Source organism: Tupaia chinensis, unplaced genomic scaffold (genome assembly GCF_000334495.1).
Source record: "Tupaia chinensis unplaced genomic scaffold, TupChi_1.0 Scaffold000682_1, whole genome shotgun sequence".
NCBI lineage: Eukaryota > Metazoa > Chordata > Mammalia > Scandentia > Tupaiidae > Tupaia > Tupaia belangeri.
The window spans coordinates 2,938,255-2,952,775 of record NW_006160205.1 but is presented as its reverse complement, the minus strand read 5'-3'; the positions used below and the strand labels follow the sequence as shown (position 1 = coordinate 2,952,775).

At 42.5% G+C, this 14,521-nt stretch overlaps 1 protein-coding gene across 1 annotated transcript in view; it reads right to left on the bottom strand.

Moving 5' to 3' along the window:
* SUCLG2 (succinate-CoA ligase GDP-forming subunit beta) overlaps positions 1-7,273 on the bottom strand; it is a 303,376-nt gene extending 296,103 nt beyond the window's left edge. Inside the window, exon 1 of the mRNA XM_006160361.3 lies at positions 7,122-7,273. Coding sequence (XP_006160423.3) covers positions 7,122-7,268 — 147 coding nt within the window. The 5' untranslated portion in view covers positions 7,269-7,273. The remainder of the gene's footprint in view (positions 1-7,121) is intronic.
* Between the last annotated feature and the right edge of the window lie 7,248 nt (positions 7,274-14,521).

Here is a 14,521-nt window from a genome sequence, read left to right as displayed (position 1 = left end):
CGAACTGCAATCGACTATGTGGGAGTCCAGCGACATAGCCATTACACTAACTGCTGGTCCCGCAACTATTGGTTTGTATTTACACACCAACTTTGCTCTCAGACTGTGAGCCCTTGGAGGGTAGGAACTGTGTATCTTCCCCTGCATTGATTCAGTCCTACTTATCTATATGCTCATCATTCTTTTAAGCACTGAGTCTATCAGGAAGAAGTAAATCAGTGTGTTTTCTACCTCTGAGGTTCTTACAATAAATAACATTTTGTATACATTAAGCGCTCAGAAAATACTTGCTAAATAAATGATACTTGCTTGATTTTCAGTTATGGAGTTAAATGTCCTGCAGAGTTCTGAGCTTTCTGCAGCCCCGCTCCTTTTTCCTCACTTGCCTAAAAGATTGCCACCATCTCTTAACCTGTTGCCTGCCTCTTCTTTTCCATGCCACACAGTTCCCAATGACTTACCTAATCTCCCCACATTCTCTCATCTCTGCTTTTACATGCAATCTACTACTCCACCTGGAATGCCTTTTCTGTCACCATCCCTTCTACCAGACAAACTCTGAAAACTAATTTTCAAATTTCATTAGTATATTGATTATATCATTTGTTCAAACATCTACAAACCTCTCAAGGTCTATAGGCAAAACTTTTCCATCAGGAAACAGAAAATAATGCATCAAATGATAATTCCATATGGAGTACTAAAGAGAGTTGAAGGACAAATGATCTCAGGTGACTTATGTCATTTCTTTTCTTCCCCTAAATATAACATATTTCAGTGACTTTCTGGGCTTTGTGCCTGCAGAACTCGGCCAGCATTACAATGGCAGCAAAGTTCTCACTACTCTGGGCCTGGGCACTCAATCACTTGCCTGTGAAAGGAGTGTTTCATTTACAGTAAACAAAACCAATTTGGGACATGAGCTATCATTTAAAGGTCTTCCCCACATAGAAGGTCAAGAGTTTAGCATCTAAATTATTAGAGACAGAGTCCCTTTTTCAACAGTAGAAATTGCAGCTGTACTTCATTTTAAAAAAAAGGAAAGAAAGAAAAGAAAAAAGCCAGATACTTAGTCTCCTGGGCAAAAAAAAAGACAGATATAGGTAAGTCACAACTTCCAACATAACCTCCATAGCCTATTTAGCTGATAAGAACGTGTACATAACCTTTAGTCCTTCCTTCTAAAAGCCACACATCCATCTTTCTCCACCCACTTCTAGAAAGAACAGAAAATTAAGTTGGAATCATTCTTTTTGCAGTATACAATATGGAGTACTAAAGAGAGTTGAAGGACAAATGATCTCAGGTGACTTATGTCATTTCTTTTCTTCCCCTAAATATAACATATTTCAGTGACTTTCTGGGCTTTGTGCCTGCAGAACTCGGCCAGCATTACAATGGCAGCAAAGTTCTCACTACTCTGGGCCTGGGCACTCAATCACTTGCCTGTGAAAGGAGTGTTTCATTTACAGTAAACAAAACCAATTTGGGACATGAGCTATCATTTAAAGGTCTTCCCCACATAGAAGGTCAAGAGTTTAGCATCTAAATTATTAGAGACAGAGTCCCTTTTTCAACAGTAGAAATTGCAGCTGTACTTCATTTTTAAAAAAAGGAAAGAAAGAAAAGAAAAAAGCCAGATACTTAGTCTCCTGGGCAAAAAAAAAGACAGATATAGGTAAGTCACAACTTCCAACATAACCTCCATAGCCTATTTAGCTGATAAGAACGTGTACATAACCTTTAGTCCTTCCTTCTAAAAGCCACACATCCATCTTTCTCCACCCACTTCTAGAAAGAACAGAAAATTAAGTTGGAATCATTCTTTTTGCAGTATACAACAGCAGGGGTAAGGGTTTAAGCAGTTTCCTTTGACAATGTACATTCCTCTCTAAATTCCTGGACAGAAGCTCTGGTCTTTGTGGAGAACCACACAACAGTGACTCTAACAGTATGTCCCACAATGCCTGTGCTTCTCTTAAAACAGAAAATCACCATGAATTTCACCCTTCCCTAATAGGAGACATTTCTTAAAAGGCAACCATACTATGTTTAGGATTACTAGTAACCATTTCAAAAGCTGTGCCCTCAGTCAAGATTTTTTATAAGACTGAACTGACAGAATGGGCTCATCCTTGTACCCTTCAGGGTAGAACTTCGTTGTACTATAACACCACCAAATATCACAACACCCTGTTCATCTGGCTATTTAAACATACCAATGTGGCCCTTGTTTTGCATAAGTTGGGTCTTGGAAAAGACTTGTAAATAAACAATGGTTAGACTTTCACCGAAGTGCTAAGTTCATTGAACACTCCCCTGAAAGCTTTAAAGCCAGCCTAGCCAAGATTTATAATAGGAATTTTGGGGACCAGCAGTTAGCGTAATGGCTATGTCGCTGGACTCTCACACAGTCAACCGTGGTTTGAATCCCGGACCCAGTGTCTTAAACTCACGCCTGGAGTGTGTGCGTGCGTGCCCAAGATCCCAAGAAGAGAATGGAGGAGACGGGATTGCGGCATGGTCATCCCCCCAGGGGGTGATTTCTTGCTTTCTGTCTCTCTGTCTCTCTCTATCTGGCGAGCGCACACGCCCTATAGCAAAAAAAAAAAAAATAGAATTTTGTATAGTCTTTTTTTTTTTTAGGTTTTTGCCTTAGGGCACATGCGCTAACTGGAGAGAGAAGAGATAGAGACAGTGACAGTGACAAGTAAAGTGAGAAATCACCTCCCAGGGGAAATGTCCATGCCACAACCCCTTCTCCTCCATTCTCCTCTGGGGATCTCGGGCGAACACGGTATGAGTTTCAAGCCACCAGGTCCATGAACTGAACCACAGTCAGCCATGTGAGAATCCAGCAACTTAACTGCTATGCCATCTGTTGCCCCAGTATAGTAATTAAATGCCTGGATTTCAGCAGTTAGGACTGAGATTCAGAATCAGCTATATTTTTTAACAAGCTATATAATGTTGAACAAGCCACTAAGTCCTTAAAAATTCTTTACTAGACTTTACAAGTCCCCATGTGATCAGGCTTCTATCTCCCAGACCTCATCTATTTCCACTCTCTCACTCTTTAAACTGCCATGACCTACCAAGCTCATTCCCCCCTCAGGGCCTTGGCCTTTGCTGTCTGCTCTTCCCAAGTCTTACCTGTCTACTCTTCATTTCTCAGATCTCAGGTCAAATGTCAAAGAGCCACCTCTCGATGTGGTGATTAAGGTGCTAGACCCTGTGACTTGAAAATTACACTGGGCACATGCATGCACCTGCCTGAAACCCTGAGAGGAGAATAGAGAAGGGATTGTGGCAAGGCCATCCTTTACAGGGAGTGATTTCTCGCTTTCTTTCTCACTATCTCTGTCGCCCTGGTGAGTGCACATTCCCAGGACAAAAAATACACACAAGAAAAAAAAGCCACCTTTAGAATCTCAGAAACATAATGTTGAGCAATGTTGGGTATTTGTATGCATATTGTATGGTTCCATTTACACAAGTACAGAAAGGAACAAAATCAGCATAAAGTTTTTTCATAAATCAGGGATGGGTTAGCCTTTAATAAGTGGAGGTAGCAACAGGGAGGAAGATAGGGTCTCTGGGTTTCTATTAAATTCTTGATCTGGATCTGGTTACTGGGACATGTGCTATTATGCAAATTCATGTGACTATTCACTTGTAATATGTATTTTTCCACAGGGGTGTTATATTTCAATAGAAAAATTAAAATAAAACAAAATAACACCTTGTCAAATAGTTTTTCCTAGATCATCCAGTCTACACCCACCCTTCTGCTAAGTTACTCTTTCTCATCCCATGACCCTGTTTGAGTTTCTTCAGAGCATTTGTGACTAGCTGAAATCATCTTCAATACTGATACATGTGTACAGCCTTACCCTTCCCCACCCTCATTAAAGTATCACATGGCCACAGGCTCTATCTTCCTCATTCACTGCCTCCAAAACCATGGGCCTGGAACAGTGCTACTAGATGGTATGGGCTCAATTCTAAAAAAGTATTTAAAGGGGCCAGCAGGTAGCATAGTGGCTAAGGCACTGGACTCCCACATGGGCCACCATGGTTCAAGACCCAGACCCGATGGCTTAAAATTCACAACAGCATGTGTGCATGTCCAAAATCCCAAGAGGAGAATGGAAGAGAAGGGATTGAGGTGTGGCCATACCCACTGTAGGGTGATTTCTAGCTTTCTGTTTCTGTCTCTCTGGCAAGCATATACAACCTAAAGCAAAAACCTCTCAAAAAAAAAAAAAAGTATGTAAAAATTTTTAAAATGGCTATAAGAATACAGCATCACTCAGAAGTCAAAACAGTGAAGCTAATAACAGAGGCAAAAAAAAAAAAAAAAAAAACCAGAGGCGAGCAGATGGCATGGTGGTTAAGCTGCTAGATTCCAACATGGCCAACCGAATATTGTTGGAGTCCTGGACCAAGTGGCTTGCTTTCTCACATTTACTCTCTCTCTCTGGTCAAGTTTTAAAAAATAATAATTAGTAAAATTAATCTTTAAAAACAAAAACAAATAAAAAAAACTCAGGAAAAAAAGAAAAAGACTTCCTGATATGTGTTAAATGTTAAATTTAACCATATGAAAGGAGTAGGTAAAGTGTCATTTTATGGGTATCTTTTTAAGACCCATTAATGTTAATTCTTAAAGCAGAAACTGGGTATTTTATCTCTGTTTCCCAAGTGTTTTCACAACTCCTGGTACAAAATAGGTCTATGCTAAGAGTGGCAACAGATTACTGAGACACTTGGGGGGTATTCTTAAATTTGGTGGGGAAAATGGGCCATGTCTGAGTATAGTGTCTGCTATGGCAAAGAGCTAGGACGTGAAGGACAGTATCAAATTGAACATGGAGTAGAGGCTAAGAAGTACCCAAAACTTTAAAATAAGAGTTCCTTACACTTCATAAGAAATATTCCACTATTTTTATTGCTTTCTAAGATGTCTATAAAGAAAAAAATCAGTATATCAGGAGTGCTAGTAACTTGGATATTAAGTAGTTATTTTTTATTTATTTATTTTTTTGAAGAGGTTTTTGCTACAGGGCATGTGCGCTCACCAGACATAGAGAGACAGAGAGACAGAAAGTGAGATATCACCCCCCAGGGGGGGTGGCCACGCCACAATCCCTTCTCCTCCATTCTCCTCTCGGGATCTTGGGCACACATGCACGCATGCCCGGCATGAGTTTAAGCCACCGGGTCTGGGACGCGAACCCCTGTCGACTACATGGGAGTCCAGCGACATAGCCATTATGCTAACTGCTGGTCCCTGTTATGTGGTTATTATTGGTGAGCAGACTAATTTACATGCTGACAAAATGTATTTTCACAAGGAAACCTACATTCACTAGACTGTTGTAATGGAAACTAAAAGGTAAACCTTTACATTTTCTATATAACCTTCAATAAGTTATTCAGCTTCTCTAGACTCAATTTTCCTACCCCTGAAATGAGTTGATTGGTTTAGGTGTTTGCTAATGCTCACTTGATTCTTAGACACTGTGTTTAATTCCTAATTTAAAAAGAAAAAATCTTATCTTCTAAGTTTTATGTGTATAGCATAATAAATCATCCGCAAGTATATAAATCAAAGTGAGGTAACAGATCATCTTACCCAGTCTTTGTCAAACCAAGGGTATCTCTCTATTCCGAAACAGATCCTCTCAAGTGTCATGTTCAGTCTCTCATTTCTTGTTTAGGCAGGAAGCCTTAATACACTTCAGCTAAATAACCTGCATTTTAGAATTCTCAGTACAATTACTTCCTTTTCTTGAACTTTCATTGCCCTGAGCTCCATGTTTCTCATCATCTCAAGTCTACACTCATAGCTCGCAACACAGTTCTTGTTTTTTTATAACACTTAAATAATGAATAGGACTTGATCACCTGGAGGTGTTCTCCTTACTCTATAACAACAGTTATTAGTGATTTTTAATTAGACAAAACCACCATTCCTCTTGCTATCCTACCATAATGACAAGTGCCTATTAAGGATATTACAGTAATAAGTATTAGCACCTTTTAAATTTACATTAACAATAACAGAGAAATGGGAAGTCAGGAAATGAGAGAATTTTTAAAACCTCACAGATGTCATAATTAACGAAAGCATAGTTAACTCAAAAAATTTTAGTAGCTACTTAAAAAAATGTTTTTTAAACCTATACTGTGCATATCCTGGTTAAAATGGCATGATTTGTCCTCTGGCTCTCATCAACTAAAGATGGAGAAAATGGACCAGGTCGTAGCTCTGCTGTGGCTGAGCCCCATGTGTGCTTTCTTCAAATGGGGTGTAAAGCCACTAAGTCAAATGACTGGTTTCCCCAGGCTTCAACACCAACTGAAGACTTCCCCAGAGGCTAACTTCGGTGAAGTCTGTCACCTGCAGATGGTAAAATCTACTGAAGGCCAAGTTTGATGAGCTTTTCAGGTGTCACCACTGGCCTCTTCAGTTTTATTTTTAACAAACGAGGAAACAGTGGCCAAATGGTCTGCCCGTTTTAAGTTTTAGTAACGGACTGATTACTCTCTGAAAGGAACAGGTGTTCCCATTTTTTTCCCCTTGACTCCTGCATTTCACTGACTCGGGCGCCCCAGAAGTCAAGGGAAGCAGGCAGCCCACAGAAGGTTCACTCCTGGACGTGAGGTACTAACAACTCATTGGGCTGGGGTGGGTGGCATGGTTATCACGTGGCCTAACAAGTGCACTCAAGGTAGAGACGTTTCTATAGCAGAGTTCGTGATAAAACCTCAGGGCTCCAAAACCGAGTCTGAGGAACTTTTCTTAAACTTGCATCCAGTGCCTTCTACGGTGCCGGGCGCCGCCACCAGGAGCTGGGGGTGCCGGCGTCTGCGACTCCTGAGAGCTGGCTCTCACGCTGGGGCACCCAGGGTGCACCCCGCTTCGGCCTTCGGCCCCACACCCGGGCGGAGAGCGCGACGGTTCCTCCTGCGCCCAAGGCGCAGCACCCCGCCGTGTCCTGAGGGGAAACCCGCGGGCAGGGCAGCAGGGGTACAGGAGCAGGAGAGGAGAGTCCGGGTAGGCGGGCACCGCTGCCAGCGCCTTCCCCGCGGCTCTGTCACAGGGCCGCGCTCACCTGGGACCTGGCGGCCAGGAACTGCGGCCGGAGAGCTAGGTCTCGCAGAAGTTTCCCGGCCTGCGCTGCCACGGGGGACGCCATCTTTAACAGGAAGCCTGGCGCGGGGGAGTCAGAGTGAGCGCCTGCGAGGAGAGGGCGGGGCATAAAGAGGAGGAGGCGGGGCAGGGCAGGAAGAGGAGGCGGGGCAGAAGAAGTGGAGGCGGAAAAAAAAAAGGAGGCGAGGAGGCTAGGGGAGGCGAGGAGGCGGGAAGGGGAGGAGGCGAGGCAGAGGGGGAAGGAGGCGGGGCAAAGTAGGAGGAGGCGGGGCAGGGAAGGAGAGGCAATGGGAAGGTGGACGAGGAGGGTCCGGCCCTGCCCCTCCGCCTGGGGCAGCTCGCGTGCCCGAGGGACGCAAGCAGTGGTTGGACTTTCAAGCCGGTCCTCCACCTCGACTCCAAGTTCACTTTTTGCAATCAGGAGACCTATTAACTTTCTCACTGTGTTATTCACGGGTTGCCATTAGGAGCAAAAATAGATCTCGAGCCCTACGGTCTTAGGGCCTTTAACCTATCCAAGAAGGCAGAAGGACCAGCAAATAATCTTCAGTGCAGAAGTGCTCCAAGGACAGACCCGCGGAGCTGACACAATCCAACCAAGACCTCTGGTCTAGTTCTGGGGTTACAGAGGCCTATCTAGGGAGTCGGATTTGAACTTAGACCTGAAGGAATAGAGTGGTAGAGATCCTTCAGTCCAAGGTTGGGGGAGGTGTGGGGCTCCCTATCCCTTAAGTGAGATTTTCTGTAACCTGAAAACCAACCCAAAGTTACTGAAAGGTTTTAGGGCCAGTAATCATAAGATGGTAAGAGCACACATGTATTTGGAGTTCGCGTGATCTTAAGCTTTGTAAGTGTAGTAAGAAGGACCCCGGAGAGCACGCTGAATATGTGCCAGGGGCAGTAAATGCAAACTCAGTTAGCGCAAATGTACACCCCGTTTTATGGAAGAGGAAACTGAAGCACAGAGAGGTTAACTTGCTCAAGGTCACGGATCTGGTCAGGATTGTAGGTGAATTTCAAATTTGCACCTTTCCTTGGCCCCCAATTAATCACTATCTTAGAATTTTCTTTATCCTTACTCATTCTTGAGTATGTGATCATGAGAAAAAAGTACAATATAGCCAAAAGTTGGCAACTGTTACTACTAGTTTCTTTCTTCCTGTACTCCCCTCTATTTTAAACTTTGTTTTAAAAAGTTTCAAATTTACAGAAAAGTTACAATAATTTTACCCACAAATGCCCAAATAGCCTTTATTCAAATTTACCAATGATTTACAGGTCCCATTTTCCATCCTTAAGAGAGATTATGAACATATACATATTGATCTATTGCCATTTCCAGTCAAAATATCACCCATTAGATTTAGCATCTGTTGATTATCACTTGAATCAGTCATTACGTGATAATTATCTAACTTCATCGTTCTACCTTTACTAGTTTGCTTGCATCTCTGAGAAGAGCTTCACTTTCTTCCCATTTTTTTTTTCCCCCATTGGTAGAGGACACATGACTTGCTGGAAAGAGAGGAAGAAGGGAAAAGAACCCAGTGGGGCATGGGTATGGTCATGTCTTAATTCTTTCTCTTCCATTTCTCCATCTTGTTGGGATTTGGGGCACTCACACATATACCCTGGATCAGAGCATTTTTCAGACCACGAGGACCAGGATTCAAACTACAGTCAACCATGTAGAATCCACTTCCCCTAACCTCTACATTCTGATTCCAGCCCCTCACATTTTTTTAAGAGAGGTTTTGGGGTTTTGTTTGTTTATTTTGCTATAGGGTGTATGCGCTCGCTGGAGAGATAGAAAGAGATAGAGAGACAGAAAGTGAGAAATCACCACCACCACCACCACCCTGGGGGGATGGCCACGCCACAATTCCTTTTCCTCCTTTCTCCTCTCAGGATTTTGGGCATGCATGCGTACACACCCAGCATGAGTTTGAAGCCACCAGTCCAGGACTAGAACAGCAGTCAGCCATGTGGGAGTCCAGTGGCGTAACCATTATGCTATCTGCTGGTCCCAGCCCCCTTATTTTAAAATTTATATTTCTATTCATGTGCGTCAGTATGGACTCATGATTTTTTTTTTTTGGAGAGATTTTTTTTTGCTATAGGGCGCGTGCGCTCGCCAGACAGAGAGAGACATAGAGACAGAAAGCGAGAAATCACCCCCCCAGGGGGGATTGTCATGCCGCAGTCCCTTCTCCATTCTCCTCTGGGAATCTTGGGCACGCACGCACACGCGCCCGGTGTGAGTTTTAAGCCACCGGGTCTGGGACGTGAACCGCGGTCAACTACATGAGAGTCCAGCGACATAGCCATTACGCTAACTGCTGGTTCCTGGACTCATGAATTCTTTTCATCTAGTGGCATCTCTTTTCAGAGAAAGAACTAGAGCACAAGACAGTTCCACGTGGCATTTACATGTCCCCAAGGTCATGTTACTTACCCAGTTTGAGACTGGATCCTCCAAATCCAGAATCTAATCACTCTGCTCCACACCCTCCTTTTGACATGAGTAGATTTTAATTTCCATCTCATTATTACCCCTACTAAGTCTGCCATCTAACCAATGAAGCTGTAACACTTGTTAATATTTACAGAGTGAATGTTTAAACTCAATAAGAGCTTCGAATGTGTTGCGAAAAGGAGAAAGACCACCTGCTGAATTAATCAAAACTTATTTATTCAGACCTGACTCTGCTAAGGGAGTAGGCTAGGACCACTTCGCTTCCAAAGAGGACTACAAAGAGTTTGAAAGCAGTATGTGTTTTTTAGTGAGAAAAGAGAGCCCTTTGGACAGTTATTGATTGGTGAGTGTTCTTTTAGGATGGGATTTTGGAAGTAGTGTAGAGAGAAGCTTTGTGATTCACACTGAGGTAGATTTGGAGCTTTCGGTTCACTAGCTACTGGTGATGTTCAGGCTAGATAGTGTCATAGGAGTTTTCCTGTTTCACTTTAAACACCATCTGTTCCTCAGCTCTTGGGCCCAAATCTTGCATCAGCAATTTGTCAATATCTACTCACATTCTCCCATTCTGCCTTCTCTGTAGCAAGGAGATGGAGGAGAAGAGGCAGGAGGAGGAAAGAAAAATGACCATTCATATGGCATCTCTAGTGCTCAGCACTGGGCCTGGATAAACTCATGTGACTGCATCATCCTTGCTGACTTCCTGCTAAGATTTCTCCTTATTTCATACCTTTTCTTCCTCCTTCAACTCCCATCCCCAGTAGGAAGCTATTTGAGGTCTGGGAATCTGTACTCAACCAAAAAGTGTTTCACTGCACTTCACTGAGACAAGCACTGGGTTTTTAGCCAAACTGGACTGGATGCAAATCCCACCTCTATCCTTATAAACCTCAGACTGAAGAAGTACCTGCTTCATAGGGTGTTAGGAAGTGGTCAGTGAAATGTCATATGTAAAGACTTTGTATGTAGTGGGAGCTTAATAAGTATTATTTTTCTTCCTGTAGTGAATTCGTTGTTTGATAGCCCAGCCTTGGTGGTGCAGGAGAAGCCCACTGCTCTGCAATGCTGGAAGCCATGCAGGATCAGGATTTAGTTCCCAGGTAGGCCTATACATGCCAGGTGTGCACACCTGCCTATAATCCTGGCTGACTGGGAAAGCACTCTCTTTTTCTCTCATTCTCCCCATCTCACGAAACAAAAAGATAAAATTTAAACATAATAATAATAGTCAAATAAATACTTGTTTAAAATTGTATGTGAAACATGAGCCAAATGGAGATGCAGATTAGAAGGTCCCTGACATGGTAATTTATATAGACAATGCTGAAGTGTTCTGGCGATGTATAAATGCCATACAAAAGTACTAAAAGTCTAAAGTGGTTGCCTCCAGGAAGAGAGAAGAGAGTAATGGTTAGGGAACCATTATATTTTGTTTTAGAGCTTCAAAAATTCAAATTCCTGTGGAACCAGAAGTTAGTGTAATGGAGCTGGACTCACATGTAGTCAACCGCGGTTCAAGTCCCGGACCCAGTGGCTTAAACTCACGCCGGGCGCGTGTGCGTGCGTGCCCAAGATCCCGAGAGGAGAATGGAGGAGAAGGGATTGTGGTGTGACCATCCCCCCTGAGGGGTGATTTCTCGCTTTCTGTTCTCTGTCAGTGCCTCCAATCTACCATGTTTTCATCCTTGACTAAGAAATCTTTTTATGTGTTTATTTATTTAGTATTTACATCTGCAAAACTCAGTTCCCCCCAAATGAAGCACACAGGTACAATAGCATTTTATTTGAGCTAGGAGTCAACCATGTAGCACTTTTTATAAACTTGCATATGTTTGATGTGTTGAGTTCCAAAACTCCTTTTGGAGTTTTGTATTTAGAACACCCTGCTTACACTGTTTCTTACACAGTTAATATTTTCAAGAAGGAAAACAAAAAAACACATGACTTCTCTTTCATCTTAGCAATGCCTGTTAATGGTGAAATAATGTGCTCATTTTCATACCCACACTGATTACTCAAGGGACTCTTACTTGCCAGAGACTTGTCACAAAACTTAGCAAAAGGCTAGTGCATCTAGTGATTCCAATGGTTGTTTACCATTACCTTTTCATTTAAGCATAAAAACAATTTGACAAATATGAACTCATTTTAACCAGTGGGGCTGAATAGAATTGTTTTAAAAACCACCCTAATTTTCATGAATTACATATTTGAGTTCATGCTGCTCCATGTCAGGAATGAAAAATCACTATTACAATGAAGAAATAAAGGACATTTGTGGGTTTTGTCTGGTTATTTCTTTTTTAGTTGATAACAGATTTCTTTAATTTATGGGAGAAGAAATTCTATCCTCTCATGGTCCATAGGTCATATCCTGTTGCTGTTTGTGACAGCCATTTTAACCAGTGCCTCAGTTATGATATTTGCTGGTGGCACAGAAAGAACTTCCATTGTGCTAAAGTTATTTTTCTCTATTCAATAATGCATTAACATGATTAATTTTGATGGCATTTCTCAGCAGCTTATTTAAATGATAAAGTACCCAGAAGAAAGACATCTAAAACTAAAAGTGTCTCCTTTGCCAAAACTATAGTGGACTCAAAAAGACATTCTCACTACATCCTGGAGAGAGTTCAGGGGAGGCAAGTTTAGAGTAGAGGTAACAGGTCAATGTCAGGATGAAAAAGGAGGCAGAGAAAGGAACTTCATTACACTCAATGAGGCACAGCTAAGAACAAGGTCAGGGTAAAAAAACTAAAGAGCACAAGATGCAATGGCAGAAACAAGGGTGATGACAATCTATTGGCAAGGATCTTGGAGAGAGATGGAGAAGATAGTAAAGCTCGAGAGTGAGGGATATTTGCACAAAGTACTATGGAGTGGTATGGAATGAAAGAGAAAAATGGCACTAACTTGACTGCAGGAAAGAAGTTTCCTTCATAGGGGCCAGCAGGTGGAGTAGTGGTGAGGGTGCTGGACTCCCACAAGGTCAACCATGGTTTGAGTCCCGGACCTGCCAGCTTGCTTTCTCACTCTCCCTTTCTGTCTCTCTCTGGTCAAATGGAATAATAATAATAATAAATGAGATAAAATAAATATTTCTTTTAAAATGTGAATATACTATTTTTAAAAAGTTTCCTTCAGAAACAAAACCTTTATCCCCACTACAAATGGAAACCATGGAACTCATCTCCAGTATTAAGACAACCCTCTTTCAAATCTAACATGAAAATTAACAGAACATTCTATTTGATGGTCAGAAAAGTTACGATATATTTTTGTATAGAAGAAATACATCCTAGGACCAGCAGCTGGCATAATGGCTAAGTCGCTGGACTCCCATGTAGTCGACCGCGGTTCGAGTCCTGGACCCGATGGCTTAAACTCAAGCCGGGCGCATGTGCGTACGTGCCCAAGATCCTGAGAGGAGAAAGGAGGAGAAGGGATTGTGGAGTGACCATCCCCCCTGGGATGTAATTTCTTGCTTTCTGTCTCTCTGTCTCTCTGGCGAATGCACATGCCCTATAGCAAAAGCCTCTCAAAAAAAGAAAAAAGAAAAAGAAAAGAAAAGAAAAGAAAAAATACATCTTGACTTTTCTGACAACCCAATATTTCAAATGTCCAGCTTCATTGGGAAGTAAGCAGCAGCCACAGTATGTGGTATTTTAAGTTTGTTTATTTCTTCCTTGAGCCAGACAGACACAGAGAGAGAGAGAGAGATGGAGAGGCAGCACCCCAACAGGGTCCTGATGCCATGATTCAACCCACTTTCAGCTAGCACCACATTATGGGTATGCATGTTCCTCGTGTATTCAGGGAGGTCTCCAGGCACCAATCCAGAACCTTCCCAGGTGGGCAGTCCTCACAGAATGTCACGTTTTATCACTGTTACATTGTCTGGCCCTGCCAGTATTTTTTTAAACTTAGGAGTGCAATAGAATCCCTTTGGGCAATTCTCTCCAGAGATTCTGATTCAGCAGGTCTGTCTTGGGGCCTAGAGAGCTGCACTTATTTTTTTTAAGCAACCCTCCACCCTATTCTATTTGTAGGAGGTTCATGGTTCATGGCTGGAGAACAGCTACCATTGAGTTCCCTCTTTCCTCATTTTCTCTTCTTCTTCTTATCTGACTTTTTTGATCTCCCTTAAGCTTTCTCCAGCCTCTTGAAAATCTAATTTGCCACATGAGAGCACAGAGTAGGGCACGAGACTCCAAATGGTGTATGCATGCTGTTCTGTCTGTCTGAAACATCCTTCCCCATTGTTCATTAGGCTGAGGATAAGGGATGAGGGAATGATCAAGTTTTCCCACCTACTTCCATGCCTTGCTGAGAGATGCTCTTAGGGGCACTCATACACTACCCTGAACCTCTGTACATCCACACTGCCTGTGGGACAGTCATACCTCCCTACCTAGATAAAGCCTTAGGGCAGTTGCCTTTAGAGCTGCAGGTACTTGAGGCTGGGTTCCCCCAAGCTGCAAGTAACTTCCAGGGTAGATCAAGGGGAAATAGAGTCAGGTTAAATGCTACAGGCTATCACTTTTAACTAAACAGATTAGCTCATGTTAGTGTTTTATCACAGATGCGATGAGGAATACATGAAATTGCATTAGAAAGAGTCTGTTATTTAATTTTTTAAAAAAGTTTCAAAATTGTAGCCCTGAACAGTGCTCTTGCCTATTTTCCTGTCCACCTCAATTACCAAATTGTCTCCTGTTCTGTATCATTTCTAGTATAGCATGGATGCTCTGAACATGCCAGCAGTCTGGGACCCACAATGTCACCATAAATTAGCTGATCTGGGACTTTTTCAGTGGATATAACGAGACTCAAGCATTCCAGAAAACATTTGATTTGTTAGGGCAAACCATTTGTTTATACACACA